General features: G+C 37.1%; 2 protein-coding genes across 2 annotated transcripts in view; both read left to right on the forward strand.

The window, feature by feature from the left end:
• Nucleotides 1-19,453, forward strand: part of UPL6 (ubiquitin protein ligase 6) — a 326,331-nt gene that overhangs the window by 133,190 nt on the left and 173,688 nt on the right. The window lies entirely within an intron of this gene.
• On the forward strand, nt 9,137-9,797 carry LOC149578535 (uncharacterized). The gene is made up of 2 exons (XM_089829697.1): nt 9,137-9,484; nt 9,591-9,797. The coding sequence occupies exons 1-2, from the start codon at nt 9,164-9,166 to the stop codon at nt 9,669-9,671; spliced, it is 402 nt and encodes a 133-aa protein (XP_089685823.1). The 5' UTR covers nt 9,137-9,163; the 3' UTR covers nt 9,672-9,797.

The following is a 19,453-nucleotide window of genomic DNA, read 5'->3' on the forward strand; positions in this document are numbered from 1 at the left end:
TATGATTGCCACTGTTATTGATCAACTTCACCCTGCAGATCATATTATATATATATATATATATATATATATATATATATATATATATATATATATATATATATATATATATATATATATATATATATATATATATATATATATATATATATGCACTGTGATAAGATGAGAAGACGTGATGAAAGATCATGTACTAACATCATGTCTGTTATAACTTGTAAGACGGGTCACAACGTTAACAAACGAAAGCAGTATTAGTTAAAGCTTCCGCTCACGCTGACCACGTAATATAATCTGCCTTATAATACGTGAGTGTAATATATATTTCTGTTGGTAGTATAAGGTATGCATATGAATTTAGTTTATCGGCAGATTATAATAATATGTGCCGCCGGTAGTATAAAAATAAGTGTGCTATCGGCATTATATATAATTCTGAACTGATTACGTTATATACACTAATCACAACTATATATAATTTCGTAATCAGTTACAATTTATTATAGAATAATCATAATAAGTTATAAATTCAATTTCACATAGGCTAACATTCTTAACAGTGCCTTCATTCAGAATCTCAGATGTAATTACAAGATAGCTGCTTATGATTCAATCATTCAGTTTCAGTAAGCCTGATAAAATGCTTATGATTGAAGCATCAATGAGCCAGATTATCTTTTATTTGGGATTTCCCAATCTCTGATATAAAATTCAGACAACATAAAAATGTATTGGTTACACAATCATTAACTGATCATAGATACTACACAAGAGATGGTATGGGTCGCTGGAGTGACACAAAGCAATACTGAACCATCATCTACACAAAATGATCAAACTCCTCATGAAGTAGTGGTTGCAGCATGTCACAAACTCGCCAAGAACAAGGTGGTAGCCGTTTTCTAATCCACACGGCAACAACAAAGAAGAATCAATGCTACCATTAAGAGCACCAACCATCACATATAGATGGCATGAATTACATTTATATGAGACATGATAAACAATAAACAATAACTGAAACTGTGAGTTTGAGACACCAGTAATTGAAGGGAATAGGAAACACTAAGTAGAAAACAGTTGCTGCATTAATTCAACCAAAAAGAGAAATCTTGCAAAGCCAGAATGGAACCAATCAAAAGATAACTGGCATGTAATTGATGCCATGTCAGCATCCAAACATGAGCATAGAAGGGAGAAAGCTGAACCAGCGCTACAACTCTGCCCAGCAGAAACAAAGGAGGAATCAAACACATGAATTCCCAGCTGAACAACACTTCAATGGTGTTTAAGGATCATCATCACAAGAAACTTCTGAGATTACATATGACAGATTGCACATAGGTATGAATGATCTCTATCTTAGTTACAAGACATTAGCTCTCCCTGTTGGCAAGAGGGAGATCATTGAATTTTCATAATTTGTCAAAACCTGACACACACAATGGAGCTACAACCAATAAATGTGAACAACAATCTCATCACAGATTTTTATCAATAAAAAATTGTTATCTCATCATATCAATATTCACCATAGCTACTCCTAGAGGGTGAATCAGAAAAATAAAAACTAAAGTCGTGGAGTAATACACGACTTCCACCATGGCTACTCCCAGAGGGTGGATCCACCATAGCTACTCCTATAGAGAAGGACTCATTAACAAGGGATTTCTCCTCAAACTTCTCTCATAGAGAAGAAATCATTAACAAGGGATTTCACTTTGAACTTGTCATGCAGAGAAGAACTCATTAACAAGGGATTCCACCTTGAACTTCTCTCATAGAGAAATAACTCATTAACAAGGGATTCCATCTCAAACTTCTCTCTTGGAGAAGAACTCATTAACAAGGGATTTCACTAGGAACTCATCGTGTAAAGATCTCATTAACACATAAAATATCATCAGAATGTTGAGACTCCCTCTTAGCTAGACTCCTTCTCAATAGTGTTAGCGCTATCATAGCTTTGATTATCACAATACTAGAAAATTGACTACAATGTTTTTCCAACTAGGAGCTTTTGTAGTCACGCTGCTCCATAAGCTTGCTGATACTCTGCAAAGGACATGACATTCTACATCTGCCACTTATGCTTGTTGTGAATCCGATTTATGCACTCAAATAGTGTCCCTTTGAATTTCATACCTTCGTCTTGAAGATACCAATTGCAATGACAATTTGTGTAGATTCTGTTAATGATTTGACCCAAAAAATAATAATGAACAACAATATGAAAAATGACACAAAAAGGAACAACTTTTATCGTGGGTAAACCCTTCTACTTGAAGGGAAAAACCTAGCCACACCAGTAAAATATTTCTTTTATTAATAATAAACATGTCCAAGTGTACAATGCTTTTTGCTTGATGCGATATATATAACAAATAGAGAGATTCTTCACATTACAAGAGGTCCCTTCAAATTCCCAAAACATGACTCTTCGTATTTCCATATGCATGCTTCAATGCATTTCATATGACACATGTCTCTATATTTAATATTATATTAATATCATAGATGTCCTCTTCAGCTGAAGTTAACCATAATGGTAATAATGCCTATATTTCTAGAGATAAAGATGTCTATAGAATCTACAATCTTCAAGACTCCCTCTTAGGAAGAGAGAGATCATTAGCAAAATAGTCACACATAGCTGCAACCAAAAATGTCAATGATAAATTCTTATCACATAGATCCTCATAAAAAATATATAATTCATGGAATCACTCAACATGAAAAACCTACAAGAATCACAACTAACATTCTCACGGACTCCCTCAATGTGATGCTGTCATGGAATCTCTCAACATAACAAGCCAGCACGGTCCTTACGTCACAAACTTTCTCAACATGATGTCATGGAATCTCTGAACATGACAAGCCTGCAAGGTTCTTACATCACGGACTCTCTCAACGTGATGTTGTCATGGAATCTCTCAACATAACAAGTCTGCAAGTTTCTCACATCACGAACTCTCTCAATGTGATGTTGTCATGGAATCTCTCAACATGACAAGCTTGCAAGGTTCTTACATCACAGACTCTCTCAACCTGACGTTGTCATGGAATCTCTCAACATGACAAGCCTACAAGGCTCACAACCAGCTTACATCACAAACTCTCTCAATGTGATGTTGTCATGGACTCTCTAAACATGGCATCCAAGTCCATCATGGAATCACTCCATGTGACGACATCATTGACTCTCTACATTGTGTTCACTATGATTTCCTTCATAAGTGAAAGAGTTTTCAAAGCTGTCCTTACAATTATTATTAATTTCACATGAATAAGAACTCATAATCAACAAAGAAAATAACAGCTGAGACTTGTTTCCAACAAGAATCTCAAATTCTACCATATCAAAAACAACATATATAAGACTGGCGGGGACTCCATAAGGACTCCCTCTCAATCATGAACTACTTTAATCACCACAATAAGATCATGGAAGCATCCTCAGCCTGAAGCTGAACATCTCCCTCTGAATATGCAACAACAAAGCAACATCCCCATGTCATTACTTCTTGTTGCACCTACAACCAAGAGAGATATTAAAAGCTGATAAGACCAACCATAATGAAGAAATATATAGAAATCAATGCTAAAAGAAAACATTAAAAATTCATAATCAATATTCAAGATATAATCATAGAATACCTATCTCTTTGTAGTCTGGATGCACAAGAACTCAGCTCTACAAGAAAACATTAAATACGATATGCTTATGATATCAATGGGAATACTTTTAAAATATTGAGAATGCTAAAGAAAATATAAACGACTCAACAACGTTCTCCCTACATAAACTTTTCCCGTGCATAGACTAATAAAAATAAATCATCAGGAGTACTGACTAGACACGAAGAATTCACAATGTATCACTTAAATATACTGGACTATACATAGTCACATTGACTGAAGAATGTGGTCAATATGAAATATTGTCATCTGCAACCTCTTATTATGAATTGAATCCTTTACAGAAATGTTGACAGTAACATCTTCGCAATTATTACTACTCGTACTAAACAATTCAGATAATATCCTCTCGTTCATGTCAAAAATATGAACAAAAATAGTAGAGCATACAGAGCTTCTTGCCACTATCATGCCCTTATTGTGCATAGACTCTACCTGAAAATGATGACTACTGATAAAAAAATTACTCACAAAAATAATACTCAGTTTGAAAATTTCCTGTTTAGATAGAAAACATAAGAACAATTTTTTTTTAAGCAACCCTGACAAATGCTTTCTAACTAAATAAAACATGCAGGCTCAAGATAAGAGAAGGTACTTAGCTTGCTAAACATCTCTAGTAATACATGCTTCAATAGATTTGATGAGACTAAGGGCTTAAACCTTCACAATAATATTTATCAATCATCATCCCCATTCATTGCCCTTAGCTTGTGCTTGTTAAAAGTTTGTCGTACATTTCATTCATTACCTTTTGGGCATCGACTTGGGCCTTGAAGAGCATGGAAGTGACACCCTTGCTATGTTTGGATTGACGGTCCTTCATGACGGTAACTCTGCCAACTTTGCCAAATGTGCATGCCACCGCTGCCACGTTTTCTTTGCTCCAATTTATCTTCAGCAAGCTACGGAATAAATTGAGGCTTTCTGCACAGTTTGAGTCTTTCGGAAAATGCTATGCATGACCCAATCGAGCATTGAGATGAGATGCAACATAATAATCAAGAAGAAAACGATAACTAAACATATTGAATCGAAAAATGAACTAAGGGCCAAAGAATACAAGGCTAAACAGTACGCATGTTTTGATTGAACGATCATGCCAAGAAATTGAAATGTTAGAATACGTGGCACATTATCATAATAAAAGATATTGAGAACATCTAAGTTCAAGATATGAAGAGGAAGATATTAACAAGACTAATACTAGCTAGACAAAATGAAACTATGATGGACAAGGGTACTTGCTGAACAGGTTTCCAATATGAGACATTTCTTTGAAAACTGACGTCTAAACGAAGCCCGCTGCAGATAGTCTTCGAGAACTGTTTGTTTCGTACTCCGTGCTCAAGCAATTGTTCGGTGGATGATTTGAGAAATGAGGTCTGAGGATTCCTTGACACCATTTGGCAGACACAACAATTGCTAGAAAGCTTGTAAATAGCCGGAAGCAGATTATCTCCACATCTAATTAATCCATCTTTGTTCAATATTTCCCGACAAACACACACCTCATTTTCCCACATATTCACGAATGAAGAGCATAGAAAACTGAAGAGATGCCAAGAACCAGTTGACAATAACATATAGTTAATAATAGAATGAATCGATGACATTATATCCAATGCCTCCTTATGGATACAAGGACATGAACAATAACAAAGTTCCAAAATAAATCTCTGCAAGAGTTGAGAATCAACTTCCAATCAATTGCATATAGAATCAAATATGTCTTTTGAAGCGACATATTTCAACATACTTTCATGAGCTGTTATCAACTAGGCTTTGATGCCATGGTAAAGATTTGATCTAGAAAACAATGATAAATAACAGTATGAAAAATGGCACAAAAAGACAACTTTTATCCTGGGAAAACCCTTCCACTTGAAGGGAAAAACCTAGGCATGCCAGCAAATTTTTTTATATTGATAATAAAATATTTAGGTACACAATGCTTTTCGCTTGATGCGATATAGATAACCTTAGTTGCTGATTTGTGAAACGAATCCGATTCGGGTACACGAATCGGATTCCTGGGTTTAGGATTTTTTTATCCCAATAATGATCCGTGGAGGATTTGTGTGTATATATATATATATATATATATATATATATATATATATATACATTATAAATAAATATATCTATCTATCCATCTATCTATATATGCATTATAAATTTATATGTACTAAAAAAGAAATATATGCAATTCTATAATTAAATCATTTCATAGTATGAATCTATGAGTCTAGTATACTTGATAATTGATCTATTCTCACGATTATAAAGAAAATCAACACATTCACATTCATGATTTTATGTTTTTGTTCCTTGTTGCCATGAATTTGTGCTGGATCCTCAGATTGAGGCTTGGATCCTTTGAGGATCCGGGCAGGATCCTTGATTCTGTTTGTGGATCCTTGAGGAGAGGTCACACCTTTTTAACCTTTGGCAAGAGACAACATTTCACTCTTAGGACCCTTGAAAGAGTACAACTGCACTCTTTATCATTACTCCCCTTCAATGGACACAACCTTTCACAATCAGGTGTGCAGATCTTATTAAAATCAAATGTGTACTTCTGATTCATTCTTTTCGATTACAGATAAAATACTTAAATGTTTGATCCTCTTTGAATGCACATTTCAAATAGATTTTTGTCCCTTTTATATCTAACTGTAAGAGGTAGGAATCACGCCTTTTCATTATTTTTCCCTTTGAAAAAGTCACAACTCTTCATCCTTATTTTCTGTCTTTTAAAAATAATTATTGATTTATATTTGCTCAAATCACTTAATGTTTCCTCCCTATGCCTCTAAGTTGATTATTGATTCACTCATTTTATACCTTTAATGCTCCAGAGATCATTACTCTTTACTTCACGCCCTTTGACGATTCATTGAACTTATTAAAATTATATTTTATAATTATGTTTACTTTTATTTTTATTATTATTATTTTATATTTTATTTTATTATTACTTATTAATAAATCCTATTCCAATGAAGGGACATTACATGCCCACTCAATGAAATGCCAACAGTCAGCACAAAGTAATGAGTTAGTTTACATGCTATCTAACTTGTGCTTTCTTGCTATCAAATTTAGGCTAAGTTACACAGGTACCCCTCCCCCCCCTCCGGACCTCAAACTGGTTCGAACCGGTTCGAGATGCTGGTCCGGTTCGACCAAGGTTCGACCAGGGTTCAATTTTCGAATCCTGGTTCGAACTGGTTAGAACCATGGTTCGAACCCGGGCAGACCAGGCTGGGAAAATCGAATCAAGTTCGAACCCAGCCAAGAACCCGCCCACGGACGCGGAAATAAAGTTATTTATTTGCATTTTTTAATAATTTTTGGGGTCCATGTACCCTAAAAAGGTGTTATGAATTGGTTTTTTGCTCTCTCATAGTCATTTGTTGTTTCTAAATAGGTTGTTTTGCCTTGAAGGAGAGCACATAAGTTTTTGAGCAAGCATCCGGTTGTGCAAGGAGGAGTTTGAAGATTGACTTGTTGGTGTTCTTGAAGTGTTTGTGCATCATTTATACACATTTGCAAACTTGCAATGGCTGGAAAAGGACCAAGAGGTAAGATCTTATTCCATTTACTATTGTTTTGTTCTAGTTTTTCCATTTTTTTTTGTCATTTCTCTTTCAATCTTCATATGTTCTAAGTTCTTGAATCTTTTCCATTATTTCAAAATTCGTCATTTTCTTGCATATGGATTATGAACATATATCTAATTAGTAATTTATTGCCATAGGGAAAGGTTCGAAAGTAATGTCATCTACCTCTTCATCAATAGGCAACACCGAACAAAGAATGGAAACCAACTCTGATTCTCCTCTATGGAAGTATGTAGACATTATAAAACCCATTCCAGGAGGTGGTGCATTCCGTTGGAGATGTCGAGGATGTGATGTAGAAAGAAATAGTTCTTATTATCGTGTGGTAGGCCATCTATGTGGTTATACTGGAAGAGGAGTCAAGAAATGCCTTGGCAAAAATGGTGTCCCTATACCAAATCACACCGTGTTAAAATATATTGAAGAGCATGAGGCAGCAGAAGAGAGAGAAGGAGACAGGGCAATAGAACTCGGTAGTAGTAGCAATAAAAGTAAAAAAGCTAAGGGAATGCAGCCCCCCTCAGATGTTATTGTACAAGACCATCCCTTCTTCAATACTACAATGGACACTGACACTGAATCTGTCCCCATTGTACACAAAAGAAAGGGGCCAATAGAAACTTCTTTTCAAAACAAGGCCCGGGATATTGCTGACATTAAGGTGGGAAGATGCCTCTATGCAAATGGGTTGTCTTTTAATGTTGTCTGCTCTCCGTTTTGGAAGGACATGTTGAGGGGTGCCAATGAAGCTCCAAAAGGGTATTGTGGCCTCGGTTATGAGAAAGTGCGCACCACCTTGTTGGATGATGAGGTCCAACTGGTTGAAAATCAATTGAAGCCCATAAGGGACTCATGGGTTGAGACAGGGGTGACAATTGTTTCAGATGGCTGGAAGGATTCTAGGAACCGTCCCTTGATCAATGTCCTTGCGGTGTCCCCTAAAGGGGCAATGTTTCTGAAAGCGGTGGATTGTGAGGGCAAAGTAAAAGATGGGCCATTTATTGCTGATATCTTAATTGAGGCCATTGAACAAGTGGGTGCAAGAAACGTTGTCCAAGTCATAACGGACAACGCAAAGAATTGTAGAGCAGCAGGTTTGTTGGTTGAATCACGATATCCACATATCTTTTGGACACCTTGTGCAGTCCATTCACTCAATCTTATGCTACAAAAGATTGGGAACCAAATTGAATGGATCAAAACAGTGTATGAAGAGGCTGAGGACATACAAATGTTTGTCACAAACCACCACATGACTCAATCTCTTTTCAAGAATTACTCAAAATTGGAGCTATTGAAGGTAAATGAACTTGAACTCAAACTAGTAATTTAATTTTTAATATTTGACAATTTCTGATTTTTCATATTTTACTTGTGCAATTGCCAATGTGTATACTTTTCTTAGTTTTCTAAAATATGTATCTAATAGTTGTTTTTTGCTCTAATTTATGTCACAGGTTGCTGAGACCCGTTTTGCATCACATATAATCGTCTTAAGACGACTTGTGCAAGTGAAAGATGCACTTCAAGGTATGGTAATCAGCAACAATTGGGGTGTATGGAAGCAAAAGAACACTGAAAGGGCAAACAAAATAAAGGATAGGCTATTGGCTGACTCATGGTGGGAACGTGTGGAATATCTCCTTAAGATCACTGAGCCCATTATGAGCATGCTTAGGTACACTGACATGGATAGGCCTTGCCTTGGAGAGATCTATGATGGCATAGACTCAATGATTGAGAAGATTAGGCAAGTTATAAATGAGCAGGAGCAAGAGCTGCAAGAGACCTTTTTCAAACAAGTGCAAAAAATTATTGATGAAAGATGGAACAAAATGACCACTCCATTACATTTGCTTGCCTATGCCTTGACCCCCAGATACTATAGCTCACAATATTGTGATATACCAAGAAGGTTGCCACCATACAGAGATATGGAAGTGTCTGACGGGTACCAGGCAGCATTTAGAAGAATATTTCCTGATGATGATATAAGAGATGTAATCATGGATGAGTTCATAGCATTTGTCAATGCTACAGGTCTAAGTAATGATGCTCTTCGTCATCGGTTCAAGAAGCATGCTCATGGTTGGTGGTACCTCCATGGCCAAAAATTCCGAACATTGCAGCCCCTTGCAATCAAAGTTATATCACAAGTAAGTTTTATTTATTTTTAAATTAGCTCACTTTATCTTCAAAAGAATTTTTTAATAAGATTGAATTAATTCCTTTTTAATTGCCTACCCTATGTTGTCTTTATAGGTTGCTAGTTCTTCTGCATCAGAAAGAAATTGGAGCACCTATTCTTTCATCCACTCGGTGAAGCGCAATAGGTTGCAATAAAAAAAAGCCGAGAACCTGGTATTTGTGCATAACAACTTGCGCCTTCTTTCACACAAGAGTCAAGAATACAAAGAAGGGGAGACAAAGAAGTGGGATGTAGATGCAGAGATTGCGGACTTGGATGCTTCCACTGCTGCGCTTACAATTGATGATTTTGATAACTTTGATGCCAATACCATTGTTGATTTTGCTGCTGATCCCATTGGCCTTGGTGCAAGTAATAGCGTAGGCGAAGAAAGAGGAGATGAAGAAGAAGATGAAGAAGAAGAAGATGAATATGAAGAAGATGAAGATGAAGAATGAAGAACTTAGAACTAGAAATTCAAAATTTTAATAGATTTTCATTCTGTTAGTTATTGTTAAACATTGAACGTGAAACAATGACACTTGAACTTGATATATTAAATGTTTTGAATCTTTCATCTTTGATGTTGAAGTTGATTGAATTATGTTACTATATGATGGTATGCTCACCATGATACATTGATATGTTATTGTTTATGCTGTTTTAAAGTTTTAAATGTGTTTATGGTACTATGCTACATTCTAATTTTAACTCATGCTTCATAAAAATGTATATATATATATATTTTTATAATTTTTACATGTTTTTGTACTAACGAACCCAAACCCCCTTTCCAAAATTTCGTCGAACCAGCGAACCGGTTCTCGAACCCGAACCCGGAACCGAACCACGAACCGGCAACTTAGAATTTAGGTTTTGACTAACACTTTTTCAAGAGTCGACTGCCAAGATATTTTTACTGCAAGTGGTAGTCAGCTGCATGTGGTTCTCCTTACTGTTAATGTTTTGTAGCTGCAATAGAAATCATCCATACCCATGTGCAACCTGTCATATGTAATCTCAGAAGTATCCTCTGATGATGATCCATGAACACCATAGAAGTGTTGTTCAGCTGGTTATTCATGTGTTTGATTCCTCCTTTGTTTCAGCTGGGCAGAGCTTTATCAATTACATACCAGTTATCTTTTTGTTGGTTCAATTCTGGCTTTCCGAGAATTCATTTATTGTTGAATTAATGCAGTGATGGTTTTCTACTTATTGTTTCCTATTCCCTTTGATTACTGGTATCTCGAAGTCACTGCTTTAGTTGTTTATTGCGATTCATAAATCTGTAATCCATGCTGTGTATGTGGTGGTCGGTGCTCTTAATGGTTGCATCAATTCTTCTTTGATGTTACCATGTGGATTGGAAAATGACTGTTGCCTTGTTTTTAGCATGCTTGTGATGTGCAGGGACCACTATTTCACGTGAAGTGTGATCATTTTGTGTCGATAATGGTTTGTTAATGCTTAGTGTAATTACAATGATCCATACTATGTTCTGTTCAGTATCTATGATCACTTAATGATCATGTAAACTTCTTCTATGTGATACATTTTTATGTTGTCTGAATTTTATATCGGAGACTATGATATTCCTAGAGATATAAGATAATCTGGCTCATTGATGCTACAATCATAAGCATTTTATCAGGCTTACTGAATATGAAGGACTGAATCAGAAGCAGCTGTCTTGTATTTAATTCTGAGATTCTGAATAAGGCAGTATCTTTTGCATGGCTGGGATTTTCCCTCGAGTAGGAGGATTTTCCTAGGATATCTCCGGTGTCCTTTTATTTCTTGCTTTATCAGATGTGTATTCATGCTATTCTGGTTCCAAAACATAACATGGTATCAAAGTGGATCTAGAAAAGATCCTGAATCAGAATAAGAATTTTGGGATTTGAGGGCTTATTTTGAGATTGAGTAGCTAAAGAAGTCTTGCAGGCAGATGTCTCTCCAGCTGCACTATAATTTTGCGAAAGTGAAAAGCTTTTTGCTGGATTCTGAGGAAATTCAGACAAATAAAAAGATAAGTACTATATGATTATATCTTTGAATATGGATCATGGTTTTATGTAACTATTGTTATTTCATGTTATTTCACTGGGAGTAGTAGATGCTTTTAGCATTGATTTGAATATTTCTCTTCATGATAGATTGATTGTATAAATTATTATTAGTCTCTCTTGGTTACAGACTCAAAACTGAGTCTTCAGGAATATAACCATGTGGTTCTTATTGAGATATCAGAGCATTGCATGTATGCCAATTGTTTGAGTGAATGTGTTTAGTGGAAGTACAAGTTGGGAGCTAGATTCAATAGGAGTTCTTACATACTCATCAGTGAACATTATGTGAAAGCATTTCATCATCATTAAACCCAAACTTAATAACTTATCCATGCCTGCAAACTGTTTGTCATAATTACTTTGAGGAGAATAGGTTCATATTGATATAAGTTTTCCGTGGGGAGCTTACACTGATCTAGTGCTCTGCCAATGGTTGATGATTAGGAATAAAAATAGGCTAATCTTCAGATGAGAATAAATGACAATTTAATCGCAGGTATGATCTGACAATAAGATGAACTGTTGATGTGAATGTAAATCACATCTGTTCTGATCTTCAAGTACTATAAATTAGATGTTATAGTTGAACCAATAGCAATTGCCGCAAAGATGACGATGGCATGCTCATAATTATACATATGTACTTGACAGTGGAAGTCTGAAGTTGACGCTGGTCTTTGGACATATGCAGGAAACCTACGCACTGTGTGCTAGATAGGATATGTAGGATTGGAGGATATTAAGGCGACTTTTTAACCTATATTCTGTCCAAATAATGCAAAATGTCTCCAATATATGGTATCTGTGAACTAACATCTATTCTTTACCTGTGCAATACTCAATACTTCTGCAAAGGTAATGTTCTTGATTAAAAATGATTATATGGTATTGAATCACTATCAAAACATACAGAAAATCCACAAATATTAATATTCTAGAGAGTCAAAACCCTCTCAGTTGTGAATGATGTTAGAAATTGGGTTTCCTCACAAGGTATGATATGTTGGTGAAATAAAGCCTTGTATAGCTTGTTGACTTGGCTGACTCAGAATGAAATTTTGATGCTATAAACAACAATGGAGTATCTGAGTTCTTTAGTTGGTATTGATCCACAATATATATGCAAGGAAGTCTCTATGATTAGTTGCAGAAGTGTGATGCTGGACTGCTATCAGTGTTGTACAATTTTCTGCTTGGATAACATTGGTCGGATATGAATATTGCTGTATGTGTTGATGTGAAGCCCAGTGAAAGGATGAATTCATATATATAGTGATCGTATGTTTCAAAGAATATGCCAACTCAATAATCCAGATGAGGTATGTTATGACCTCCCATAGTGGTGCGGTCTTTAAATATAACTGACACTGTACGACCTTAGTGTAACTACACCAATGCACTCCATTACTCAGTCTTGGCAAGTCATGACTCTGATCAGTTGGCAAGGCCTCATTTGCAGACCCATACCGCTATGTGGTAAAGATGATTCTTCTTGACATGCTGCATATGTTGGTTAAATGCCAGTAATCGCTATTTTTCGGCATCTTAAATAGCTGGAAAGTTGTGTGCGTAATGGAGTTCTATGTGGTTTTGAAGGTCTAGATTTGGGCTTGGTGAGTATGCCTTGAGCACTTTCCTAGGACCTTGTGATGTGCACTGCTCTTCGATCCCACTAAGGGTGCTAGCTTTTATAACCCCAGCAAGAGGTGCTACCTCTTGATCCTAATAGGGCTATTGCCTCCAGACTTTCACTTGATTTTTAAAGTAAACTACAACTCTAAGTTTGCACAGTACAAATCATTGTCTACACTCTTGTCACTATATTACTTTATGTATATTTTTTATCTAGAAGACTTTTCCTTCTGGGATTGATTATATAGTCAGTGTAAAATGCTTTAATGTTATGATGATAATGTTGGTTATCTGACAATTTATTAATTGTCTGTATTAATTTGGTTGTTACTCTTGGGTAGTTGTAAGGTTTGGTTGGTTGGCAGCTGTGTATTTTCAAGCAAGGTAGCATAGTGCATTTTTAAGCAAGTTAGGATAATCTAGTCTTCGTCTCTGTAATAATCTCATACACAGATAAAGACATTTTACTCCTGTATCTGCTGTGCATTGTCATCTTTATAATCGATTCATTTAATTTATCAGATATACCAGTAAACAATTAAAGAGGGAATTGCATTAAGGACTTCTTTCTAAGATCCAAAATCTTACCTTATTGCTGGCCTTGAAAATATTGGTAAAGTAGGTTTCAGAATGGTTGTGCATTCCAAATTGGTATTAAAAGAGTGTTCCTAGTCATCATGAAGAGTAACATGATTGTTCTTTTGACTTCTATTGAACACAGTGCCCTCTTGATACTGGTTCCACAACTCTCCTCGAACAGGGGCTGCAAGCAGTCCTATGATAGGAGGTACCATTTTTATCACCAGAAGGAAAAGGTGGTTCTATCATCTTGTTTCTATAAGATTTCCTCTTGAATCTTTAACAGATTTGCAGATGAAGTCATCTTCTTCCTTTAGCTGATCAGTAGTAGGATCATTTGAAAATTCATTTAGGATCTCATCCCAGTGAACAGTTAAGGGAGCTCTCTGAGACTGAAAATCTGGCCATTTATTTCACTTCCAGCTTTTCAGTTGATCATTGATAAATGGAATTGTTTGTGAAATTTAAACCTTGCAGTCCCATAAAGTGGACAGCCTTCTTTCCACCATAGGAAGAAAGCAAACAGAAATAGTGCCATCAAGAGCTTAAGCCTTGTCACAAACTAAAACTCAGACTAACTTAACCTTTGTGGTATGTGGCATATAGTCCTCCTATTGGTCCAAGTGAATTTGTAGCCTGTGCCTTTTGTTGTCGGTAAATACTATATCGTAGCCGACGGGTAGAATTGTATCCAAACAGGCGCGTGACGATTGAGTTACCCCTTCAGGAAGGTATATGTACACCATCCGGAATGGATTTTGGATCATCATATTAATCATATCGAATATTGTAGTATCTTCTGTATACATGCGAATAATAAAAGGAATACTTCTGTGTTACATGTTCCTGTCTATTGTTTGAATGCATTAATAAACTGTTTGCGTTGTTGCCTATAAGGACTAGGTGCTATGAATGTCAAACACATTGAATAAAGATATAGAAATAAGAATCCAGAAGATGACAGCATATGTGTGGCACAAGAAATATTAAACTGCACACAACAAAGCGACCGCAGGCACAGACTCCAACAACTTACCGAAGAGTACGACAGTGGTGTCACAGGAGGTGACCACGGTACCACAGGAGCGTTGACGAATGGAGTGCAGTCCCCAAGTTGATCAAGGGAGAGGTTGATAGAAGAAGCCAGAGAAAGGCGAAGGGTTATTGAAGGAACAAAGGAAGCATTGGCAAATTGGTGTATGCCAAGGGGGAATCCAGACGGAAGGGAAAGGAACAACATGGCTCGGAGTGTCAAAGGAACACGAGTGTGGGGTGAACTCATCATCCCTAATACACTTGACGAGCAAATACAGTTTGGTCGAAACAACCAAGTCTTTGAGGAAGCCTACACACCACTCAAGAACGGAGGTGTTCAGAGTGGTATGGGAGTACAGAACAAAGTGGGTACCGATAGTAGCGCACAACAAAAGAAAGAAAGGGTATCGATGGCCGGTCCAAAGGAAAAGTTACCAAAGTTCGATGGGAATGGCACAACTGATCCAATCAGACACTGCAAAACTTGTGAAACGATTTGGACAATGAATGGAGAAAATGACCATGACAAATGGGCAAGGCAATTTCCAACCTCCTTACGACGTGTAGCAATTGATTGGTTTTTTGACACCGATCCGACAAAGCTAACCACATGGGAAAACATAAAGAAGGAATTTATTACAAAGTTTCAACTGCTACAAGACGACAACGAGATAGCAGCAAAAATCTACTCCACAAAACAAGAAAGAAATGAAACAGTCTGTGTATATGCTAGAAAACTAAAAGAATTAGTAAATAAAATGGAAAGTAAGCTAGGAGACGGGTTGGAAAAGAGATGGTTCATAGAAGGACTACGCCCGGAGTTAATGTAATGTCCCCCACTTAGCCAGTCTGGATATATGTTGTCGTTAGCCCATTTTTTTCATGGTTTGGAGGGCTCACCAGGACTTCAAAAGGGATCCTGAAGTTATTTGGCCTAGTCAAATCTAATTACAGGCCAAATGGAGTTCGTTTGTTGGGTTTTGGGGAGGACTTACTATTTTTAATAAGCCAATAGGGGATGCAGTGCCTTCATTTTTTGGTGGCAGGATGAGATGCATTTTGTCAAGCTCTTTCCGATGAGCTATTATATGTGGGGATTCTGAGTTTATTTGGTATATTATTTTAATGTTTGAAGTTATAACGATAAAGTGACTATTAAAATTAAATATTATAATGTTTCATAAAGTCACTTTATAAAAAATCGAGCCCCCCCTTTTAAAATACATACATGGGCATTCGTAAAAGGGAAAAAGTAACACTAAAACTCATGTATTATCCCACATTGGCAAGAAGGAAGTGTAGAACTAGTGAGGAAGGGTTAAAAGAAAGAGGATAGCTCTCATTTGGGCATGCTGAATATTATTTGAAATAGGAAGTAATTGTGGAGATTATTTCTTCGGGCCTGGAGGATGCAAACCCTCTACGCTTTCAATCTTGACACCATTGAAAGATATGGTCTTGAGATTCAACATTGTAACAACAAGTTCCTGTAGCGCGGTACTATAGTAGTCCGAATCACTGTAGCGCGGTACTGTAGCAGTTCGAATCACTGTAGCAACGAGTTATTGTAGCAGTCCAAATCACTGTAGCGCGATACTGTAGCAGCAAGTTACTATAGCAGTTCAGATCACTGTAGCTGCGAGTTACTGTAGCAATTTCAAAACTATTAACACTGCTGTAGCCGCAATGGGTATGGACCATCATTGAACTCTATAGTTGATATAATGTGTTGAGTTTAATGAGAAGATATGATTGTTATGGTAGTTGTAATTTTTTGATAATCTAAAACAAGAAATAAATGAATGGTCATTGTTATTAGTTGCATATGGTTCTATGTTGCCTCATTTGCATCTCATATGAAACACAAACAATCTTGAGAAACCATTAATCAACATCAAGCTGAAAATTATAAGAAATTTAGTTGCAAGCCAATTGTTTGACAAAATTATAAGAAGAAATAGACATTAAAATAACAGAACAATAACAGAACAAGGCAGACAATTACAATGCTATTAGAGCTTGTTTATCCTGCATTCCTAGTGGGTACAAACACAATGAACAGGTGCTGATATGACAGATTGGAGTGTTCAACCTTTAACTCATCACTATAATTTAAGAAGAACTAGGGCTCGTCTAAACACAGGACACGAGGAACAGGGAAATCTAGAGGATCATATTGATACAGGTGAACAAGTTATTGGCAATTCGGGAGACAGGAATGTTGGGGATCCTGGAGAGGAAAGATTCTTACAATTATTAGAGACCTTGGCATAGGGACAGCGATTAGCAGAACAAAGAGCACAGGAACAAAATCAGAGATTGGAGCTTATGATGCAGATGATGGCTCGTCAAATGGGGTTGAATGCTAACATGGGTGGAGGAAATAATCAGAATGGTAATAATTAGAATGGTAACAATCAGAATGGGAATAATTAGGATGGAACACATAATGGGGGTGAACAATTTGGGAACAATTTCGGTCATGCACCCCAGCAAGCTAGGACAGTGAGTTCGAGGTCCATGATTCCCACATTTCCTCCTAGAGCCCCAGAGCAGCCCATACTAGAGCCCCAGATCACTGATATACAGGACTAGTTGAGGAGAGATTGGGAAGTCGGAGGTCCAGATTTTATTGCTGCAATTACCTTTAGGGAGTATATGGATGTGCGGATGAAACATATGCCACGTGGACATGATAGGAACCAGAGCTATGAGCTATGGAAGAAAGTAGGGAAACTTTAGTTACCATATTATGATGGTTCGGGGCAGTCTACAGCAAAAGCATGACACATACTTTCAATTGAACCCTATGCCTGAGGAAGAACCTATTAAGTACGCAGCAATTCATCGGGATGGGTTAGCACACGAGTGGTGGCATCATGGTATGGTCACTATGGGTCATGCACACATTACCTCATATGTGGAGTTTATGGAGAGTCTGATTGAACGTTTTGATAGGAAGGATCTAGAACTCCATTTCAAGGAGTTAGCTCAGCTTAAACAGTGGGGATCATTGGAAACATACATTTTAGAGTTTTAGAAACTTGTAGTGTTAGTAACAGATGTATCTGGACAGAGGATACTGGTTCTATTTATGGATGGGTTAGCTGATCTGTTGAGAGGGTGGATTAAAGTTCTCAACCCTCCCACTTTGCAGGAAGCCATTAAGAAAGCTCGTGACATGGATTCCTCTTCAACTTCCAAAAATAAATTCCAGGCAAAGAGTTTCCCTTTGAGGAAAGATAAGGACAGGAAACCTTTTCATAGAGAGGCTCAGCCACCTAAGGAGGAAAGTAAGAGGTTGGAAAATGAGACACTTAATGATCTTAGGGAGAAGAAGCTTTCTTTTCATTGCAGGGAGCCTTGGGATTTGTCACATAAGTGTCCATTGAAAGCAAAAGCTAAGCAGGTGGAGTACTTTTCAGTCGAAGAGTCAGTGGATGGAGATTCAGAGCAGTCATCAGAATCAGATGGAGATGATGATAATTCTTCACATGAGGAAGCACGCAATGATAGCACGACAACTCAGTTGTCTAGTATACAGGAGGCCGTCACTTTCAGAGTTAGGGAAACTTTGGATGGACAGAGATTTGTGGCACTCATTAATACAGGGGCAACACATAACTTCATTGATGAGAAGTTTGTGTCACGTAGAAGGCTACATACAAAGGAGCATAGGGGATTTAAGGTGATGGTTGCCGATGGCTTCAAAATCGACTGTACCAAGAAAATCTCCAACTTGCAACTTCGTTTGGGAGATTATGACATGGTGGGAGATTTCTTTGTGGTCAAAATTGGCGATCAGGATATGGTTCTTGGAACGAATTGGATGAAGTCTCTAGAAGAGTTTATATTTAACCTCTAGAAAATGGAAATGAGGTTTGAGGCAAATGGTAAGAAGATAGTGCTCAGAGGTTTGTTAGATGGGAGACTTCGAGTGGTGTCACTCAAGCGGATACAGAGTTTCTTTAGACATGATCAAGTGCAGTGGGCAACAGAGTTCAGAGCAATGCCGGAGATAATAGAGCAGCATGAACAAGAGTATCCACCTGATGTACAGGAACTAATAACCAAACATACTAAGGTGTTCGGTGAGATACCTCCAGGGAGACCCCCAGATAGGGAATCAAGCATGTTATTGAGTTAGAGGAAGGGGCTAAGCCAGTCATCATCACACCCTACCGCCATCCAAAGAGATATAAGGATGAAATAGAAAAGGCAATCAAGGAGTTGATTGACATGGGGCACATACGGCCAAGCAAGAATCCTTTAGCTTCTTCAGTAGTATTGGTGAAGAAGAAGGATGGTACAATTAGGATGTGCATTGATTATAGGGAGCTAAACAAGAAGACAATCAAGAACCGATACCCTATCTTGCGCATCAATGAGCTTATTGATGAATTGCACGGTGCATGCTACTTCTCTAAGATTGATTTGAGATCCGGCTACCACCAGATACGGGTTAGAGAGGTGGATGTGGAGAAGACAACTTTTAGATGCCACTACGGACATTTTGAGTTCTTAGTCATGCCCTTCGAGTTGACTAATGCTCCCACCACTTTCTAGTCCTGTATGAATAGAGTGTTTAGAGATCAGTTGAGGAAGCTTGTGTTGATATT

The sequence above is a fragment of the Cupressus sempervirens genome, chromosome 1 (genome assembly GCF_028749045.1).
Source record: "Cupressus sempervirens isolate cs-2001-9-10 chromosome 1, ASM2874904v1, whole genome shotgun sequence".
In the NCBI taxonomy this organism is placed as follows: Eukaryota; Viridiplantae; Streptophyta; class Pinopsida; order Cupressales; family Cupressaceae; genus Cupressus; species Cupressus sempervirens.